Genomic DNA, 314 nt, shown 5'->3' with positions numbered 1-314 from the left:
TTGGGCAACCCTTCGATAAGCTCCTTAGCTTCCTTCAACGCCAAGCTGGTCAAAGCCCTCACAGCTTTAATCACTGCGATACGCGAACTACTCGGAACCTCGTTGATAATCACATCGAACTCAGTCTGTTCCTCCACAACAGCCGCCGCACCACCGTCTGCCGGAGCAGCAACAGCCGCTGCAGCAGGAGCTAAGGACAGTGGGGAGACACCGAACTTGTCCTGGAGGTAATCGACGAGAATGCGAGCTTCTTCGAGGGTTAAGGAGGAGATTTCGGATCCGATTTTCTCGATTTTCTCCGGAGCTTCGACGGC

The 314-nt window shown here is 54.1% G+C and overlaps 1 protein-coding gene across 1 annotated transcript; it reads right to left on the bottom strand.

Moving 5' to 3' along the window:
* Window positions 1-6: 6 nt before the first annotated feature.
* LOC104775477 (50S ribosomal protein L12-3, chloroplastic) lies at window positions 7-311 on the bottom strand (the record flags this gene model as incomplete). Its single annotated transcript, XM_010499513.1, has 1 exon — window positions 7-311. A coding segment is annotated over one exon (305 nt), but the record flags the coding sequence as incomplete, so codon positions are not given.
* Between the last annotated feature and the right edge of the window lie 3 nt (window positions 312-314).

Source organism: Camelina sativa, unplaced genomic scaffold, assembly GCF_000633955.1.
Source record: "Camelina sativa cultivar DH55 unplaced genomic scaffold, Cs unpScaffold15918, whole genome shotgun sequence".
Classification (NCBI taxonomy): Eukaryota; Viridiplantae; Streptophyta; class Magnoliopsida; order Brassicales; family Brassicaceae; genus Camelina; species Camelina sativa.
Note: the sequence above shows the minus strand (reverse complement) of the source record. Positions and strands in the feature narration are given on the sequence as shown.